General features: G+C 25.1%; 1 protein-coding gene across 1 annotated transcript; it reads right to left on the bottom strand.

The window, feature by feature from the left end:
* Positions 1-2246: 2246 nt before the first annotated feature.
* LOC145844777 (protein anon-37Cs-like) lies at positions 2247-5074 on the bottom strand. Its single transcript, XM_082952200.1, has 6 exons — positions 4921-5074; positions 4510-4615; positions 3882-4448; positions 3657-3825; positions 3491-3581; positions 2247-2518 (listed from the first exon to the last, which is right to left on the bottom strand). Exons 1-6 carry the CDS (start codon positions 5072-5074, stop codon positions 2247-2249), a joined length of 1359 nt encoding a protein of 452 aa, XP_082808326.1.
* Between the last annotated feature and the right edge of the window lie 2056 nt (positions 5075-7130).

The following is a 7130-nucleotide window of genomic DNA, read 5'->3' as shown; positions in this document are numbered from 1 at the left end:
GCTAAAGATGTATAGGATTTAAAGTCCTATTATGCAATCTCTAAAGTATTTTTATTAAACTTTTAAAACGATCTTACTTAAACATTTTGATCGTGAATAAAACTTGTTTGTCCATAACTAAGAAATAGAAGTACAAATGTTCTTCCAAAATAACTAGAGTATTTATCTAAGTTTAAAAATTCATTTAAAGGAAACTTTACAAAGTTAAACACATCTTTAATATGTTTTTATATTTATTTTAAATTAAATGACCTTTAAAAAAGTAAACTTATCCTAATTTAGATAACAGCAGAAGTATAGCATTATTAAATAAAACTATGAAGCAAATAAAAATGAGTTAACCTGTTCAAACTACAACTAAAGTCAGTTTTACTTTCATAAGCAACAACGAACCAAAAAATTGATTTGGTAAAAAAAATCTATTTAACAATTAGATTTTTATCATATTGCAAAAATAGAAATTCATAATAAAATAATACATCAGTGTTTCAAAAATACTTTAGCTTCCCGTAAAAGAGGAAAAAGTTTGTTTAAGTTAAAAGTACAATAAAAGAATCTTTATTTTAAATTAGCAGTAATTTGGCGGAATTCGTAAAAATAAAAGATATAAAAATTGTCGTAAAAAATGTTTGATATGAATGAAGTTTAAGCTGTTTGTTTATTATTTAGCTTTTATGATTATTCAGAAGTACTTTAATTAGTTAGTATGTATTTATTTTTCAATAAGCTAATTACTTATGATACGTTAAATATATTAAATAAGTGAGTAGATAAGTTAATTTTTCATTATTTTCTAATGGTTTGAACTTATCCCGAAGCATATCGAATTAGTTACATTTCAGCCTCTTATATAAACATTTAGTATAGCTTTTTAAACTAAAACAACTCGCATGTTTAAACAATAACAATTTAGTTTCTTAATTAAATTTACCACAAGCTTTAAGTACTCTGTATGAATATATTAAAAATATTATGTTTAAAAATGATGTTCTTTTTTTCGTAACTGATTCCTAAACTTTAATTTTTTCTCAAAGGGTAGTTTATCTAAAACAGTTTTTAATAAAGCTTTTTTTTATACACAAACACGCTTTGTTAGTTTTTGTATCGCTTTTGGAAAATTCTTACAAACTTAAGTCTTTTTTTAAAAAACACAACTATAATCACTATTGTTAATGTTGTACTTTACGTACCTGTACAACTTACGCAGTTTGATAAACTAATAAAGTTGTTTTATAAAACTAATTTGTATTTTCTAAGATAATAAAAGTTTCTGTTCTTTTCATTAATAATATTATGTATGAAAAAATATTTAATTCTAACATACAACATAAACTAAACATGTATGTTTTACTATTGAAGTAGATTTATTTTCGTAAACAACGTTTATATATTTTTGCACACAAACGCTTACACTTACATACTTTTCTTAATTAATCTTTCAAAAATACTGCAGTTTTATTAGTAAAAAAATACATAAACATATAATATAGCAAGCTGAAAAAAAACTACGATGTTCTTAAAACTTTTTGTGTCTGATAGAACATAAATAATGCAATGAAAAGCTAGGAATAAAAGCTGAAAAAAATAATATGTTTATAAAATTATAAAACTATATATTGTAACGCATATTCTTTGAAACTTTATTTAAGCTTAAATTAAATTTATCTACAAATCTAAATACAAAACACAAAATAATAATAAAATAAACAATTATTTTTTTATGCAACAGCATAAATCGAGTTTTTAAATAAAATATAATCATAAAAACTTTTTAAAGTGTTTTAGTGTTAAGCATATAACTATAAATTTTTGTTTTAATTTATTTCGTAAAAAACTTCATAAAATGAACTTTTTAAATTGAAGCAATGCTTTTAGACCTTAAATGCTTTTAAAAGTAATTATTTAAACCCGGAATTGTTAAATAATTTCAATCGATTGTGCTTTGCAAGTTGCGTCACAGTGATTTTGTCGACTAAGAAGTATTTAGTTCCTATTGAAATTTAATTTATACGCTGTTGAATCAAACTAAAAGCTGTATAGGAAATCAAAGTTTATTTTTAAGGTTATAAAACTAATAAAACTGTTCGTTATAATAATACTTTCTTATTATTTTCAAAAATTAACACATTATTCATTTTGTAGACACGAGAAAAGTTTTGTCAATCAAAAGTTTAAAGCTTTATTGGAATGCAGAATAGCTTATATGATTACGATTTTTTTATTAAAAACTAACAAGCAAATAAAAATCAAAACTTTTTAATAATTTTTACAATTCTTTCAGCTTCTCTCACTCCGCTCTCAAATGCTCCATTCATCGTTGAATATTGGGTGACGCTTGTTGCTTCGCCCGCGAACAAAACTATCGGATTCGCCGACGTCCGGTACAGCGGTTCCGCAAGACTGATCACGTCCTTTATCGAGCCCTGATTTGATATGTAGGTGTAGCAGCCCTTTGTGAATTGGTCACGTGTCCAGTTGCTCACGTGAGCGGAAACAGGACAAGGTAAGGAAGGTATGACTGTTAAAAGTTTAAATTATATTTTATAAAATAATTTATCTATATCAAGTAATTTATTTTAACAAGCTTGTTGTAAATAATGTGTAAACAAAAGCTTAAGTACTTTATCTAAAACATATAAAATTATCTTTTTTCTTTTTATTGAAACTTCAAAATAAAAATTAACTAAGTGCTTATATTTATTAGATTTTAAATTTTTCAACTCGTACTATTAACTTTTGGTTTTGTAAGTTTTTAAGTTTTGACAGAAGCTGCTTAAATTTAATAATTATAAGTTTGAAATTTAAAAGTGAACGATCATTTTATAAAACCTATTTTGTTAGAAAACACGGGTGGTTAAAATAGTATCCTTATTTTAACTAAACTGTTTAATGTAAGTTAGTTCCACACTTAATATTATACTACATTTGTAATAAACTATAAATAAAACTTCTATAAAGATTTTATCATTCTTTTGAACATAAAAAATACTTTAGCTAACTTTTTTTTAAACCCATCTAATATGCTTTTAATATTTTTATCAGTTTCATTAAAATTTATATAACATATGAAAACAGTTTAGGGTCGTTCAAAGGTAGGGATCGGCAAACTGCGGCGCACGGACTAAATGCGGACCTCAAAGTCAAAATCTGCGGCCCATGAAGTGCTTTTAGCTAAAAACATTTTTTTTTTAACCAATAAAAATTAAAGGTTTTGTAATAAAAACTTACAGTTAAGCTCTTAATTTAATAAATACTCTTCATTAGTGCTCTAAAACTACTTAATTTATCACATTTTTGATCATAGTTAATATTTTTCTTCCGACTATTAGAACTTTTTTTTAAATAAAAGCGGCCCGCGAGCATTTTTTTTCTAGGAAAGTTTGCCCACGAGTTACATAAGGCTGCCGACCTCTGTGCTAAGGCAAAGATAAATATTAAAATAAAGTTTAACTTTATTTTATTTTTATCATAATTACAAAAAAAAATTAACGACATTTTTTTAGATCTGTCCAGAACACTTCAATGAGAACCTCGGTTTCTGTTTGTTCTGCTGCTTCAGCTTCTTCTCCAGATAACCAAACCTTAATAGTTTATTATGAAAAACTTCAAAAATATTATTTCAATAATTAAAAAAATTTTGTTCAAAAATAAAATACCGTCATAAAACTTTCGTTGTTTCTCGGACACCTTGAGACTTTCACGTAGTAATTTCCATATTTAAATTCATGTTTTCTCAAAAGAAACAACATGGTGTCCTGATCGCATTCAAATATTTTTTCACTTTTAAACCTGAGAATTACTTTTGCCACGCTTCCAAAACCCAACCTAAAATTAACAATTTCAACACAACAGTTTTTATGTTATATTAATATTTAATTTACCTTTTAATTGCACTTGTTTTTCTCACTGGTAAACTCGGTTTGAACATTTTTTCATGACCACATTTTAAAACTCCAAGCGGAAGAGTGCAGACCACAAAGTCAGCATCAACTGTTCTTACTTCACTAGTTTTTAAATCTTTGAATGTTATTCGAACAGGGCTACCATTCCAATTAATTTTTGTTACTTTTTTGTTGAAATGCACAGTTTCTTTTGGTAACATTTCGTCAAGTTTGTTTGTTATTTTGTCCAGTCCGCAGTCTACAGTGGTATTATCGTCTGCAAAGCCACTGTAGCTGCCGTAGTCGTTTATATTCACGTTTTCCAAACTATCGCAACCTTCTTCAATGTTTTGGTAATGCATCAGCGATCTGTGCAGCGGAGAAAACTCACCCTTGTTACTTACGGACCAATTTTGGTTGATATATTCCAGCAAGTTTTTTGAATTTTTTATGTTTATTCCTTTCTCGGCATTGTTTAAAACGGATTTAAAACTTCGAAAAGCGTCATCTAGTGTTCGATATTCGTCACCTTTCGCCTCGTGGTCTTCAAAAAGATACCGGACTTTTCTGTTGAAAACTTGGTGTTATACGTTATAACTGTTAATAATTCTTACAACAATATATTTACTCATTATACGGGTTAGTAGAGATCTTACTCCTGTCTACAAATGATTTCAGATTATTTTGTTCTGAACCGTGAATCCACTGAGCTCCGTTTTCATAATAGAAGCTGTCTGGATATTAAACTGATTTTATTGAAATTTGATATTTAGTCGATAATATTTTTAAAAGTTTTAAAGTAGCTGTCTTTCCAAATTTTGCTTTTAAATATTTTTTAAACCATTCTATGTACTTGTTATAGAACAATCAATAAAGTCAAAAATTGATTTCTACTTGACAACAAAAGTTAGATTATTAAGAAAAATAAGTTTACCAGTTTTAAAATTTTTATAAAACGTCTTCCTATCGAACTAGTTTTAGTAATGTAAAACTAATTTATGGTACAATATTTTTAAGAACCTAGTTTGATTATTTTAACCTTCAAATCTGCAGGTATTAATTCTGCCACCGACTCTGCCACGTGCTTCAAGTATTGTGACGTCACAATAAACTGACAAATTTACCGCGCACGAAAGCCCGCTGACTCCCGCTCCAATTATTATCACTTTCGCCTTCTGATCCGCTTCAGTCATAGTTTCATAAAAACAAAGCTTTCAAAAAATAAAATCGTAATGTTTAAAACCTTGTATTAGTTTATTTGTAACCGAAAAAGTGATTAAATTTGCGAAATGTTTCTATTAATCCTAACCATGCAAAATATATCATTACTCTTCGTATTTTGTATATTCTAGTTAGCTATTAAGAAAACATAATATTGATTGATTACTAAGGTCTCCCATAAAAAAATATTGGTAAATCAGTAAAAAGAAGCTATACAAAAAGCTTATTAATATAAACAATTACGTTGTAAAGTAACTACTCTACTTCAGTACTTTTTTTAAAAAAGATCTATACAGATTTTAAATTTACTATTTAAGAAATTAAAACTAGCTAAACAAAAATCGATATTGGACAATTTTTTTTCTAGTAAAAAAATGCATTTTAAAAGTTCTATAATATTTAAAAAACTTTATTTTTCTTTTGTAACTTACTTTTACTCAAATATCTCATTCACATAATGAAAAATTTATAAAATAAAAATGTACTTTTGTTTAAACTTAACTGTTGAACTTTAAATTTTAAAACAACTCAAGCAATTTTGGTCTAAGAAGTTTTTTTAAAAACTGTTTAAAAGATTGATTATAGAATAAAATTTTAGAATTTTAGCCAAACTATGTGTTAACTTACTAAATCTTGTTTAAAACTATTTAAGTTTAAAAAATAATCAAGCATTTGTATCTTGTCAAGTTATTTAGAAGAGTATCATTAGTTGTTTAATTAAGATTTTATTTTTAATTGAGACAAGTTATGAAAAATTTAATTATTTTGCTTAACTTTTTGAACAAAATTATGTATCGTAAAATAAACATTTTTTAAACAAGTATATGCAAGCCTTCATTTTTTTGACTAAAACGATTATAAAACAAATGATCGTGTTTTTTTTTTTAACATGTCGACAATTTTCATTGCTTGACTATTATAAACGTATCTAAAATAAAAGTTATCGAATGATATCAAAGGTTTTCTATTTTGAAACACTTCAAACACGTAAAAATTTAAAAGAAATCTATAAATAAATTAACAATATTACTTATAACTGTAATATACAAACATGCATTTGATAAACTTAAAGATTACTTTTTCAACAAAATAATAAAAAAATAATAATAATACTTTAGTTTTCTTACCTTAGATATTTTATATTTAACTAATCTACTGCGATTTACTGCATAAAAAAATAAACTAGTCTGAATATTTAAAAAAAAATTTTAGCGTTTTGACAAAAGTATTTTATATTTTTTAAGTTTAATAACTTTTAACTTAATTAGTTAAGCTCTTAAACACTTAAACATGTCACAAATGCAATTTCAAAATGTGGTTGGCTTTTTTTCTTTCTGTTGTCTAAAGCATAAAATTACTGTTACTTAAAGCTTTAGATCACGTTTCAATTTCTAACAAAACTTTTGATTTTTTTTTAAGTTTTGCTAAAAAATTTGTGTCGTACATTAATAAATTTAATAAAAAAAATATTGTAACAAAAACTTGACAAATATAAATTACCAATAATTTTTTTTTGTATTAACTTTTTTTTTCTAATTTAGTTTCAAAGTTTTAAAAAGAGTATGATTACTGTTATCCAAGTTTAAATTAAAATATCTCAAGTTAACAAGTTGGTTTTACTGTTTTTCTGAAATTCTCAAAACTCTAAATAGATGAATAACCAAACATTTATAAACATAAAATTTTGTAACAATTTACAACTTAGTTCAGTTTTTTTGTAACAAAAAATAGTAAATTTAAATGATATATTTCTGTAAAAAAAACTGCAGCTATAAGTATTTATTGACATAAAGTATTTAAAACTGCTTAAAGTTTTTTATTTTGGTTATTCTATAAAACTTTCAGTAATATAAATTAAAAAGTATTTATAGTCATTAAGTAAGTATATTTAGAGTATGACATAATATGACAAAGCAAAGTTATAAAATACAGTTTTATTTTAACACATTTATAAGAATAGTTTATAGAATTATATAGTTGGCCTTGAAAATTATTATCAGAAAAGTTAAGTAGAATTTATTTGAAGTA

The sequence above is a fragment of the Thalia democratica genome, chromosome 9 (genome assembly GCF_965202585.1).
Source record: "Thalia democratica chromosome 9, ktThaDemo2.hap1.1, whole genome shotgun sequence".
NCBI lineage: Eukaryota > Metazoa > Chordata > Thaliacea > Salpida > Salpidae > Thalia > Thalia democratica.
This window is presented reverse-complemented; position numbering and strand designations above follow the sequence as displayed.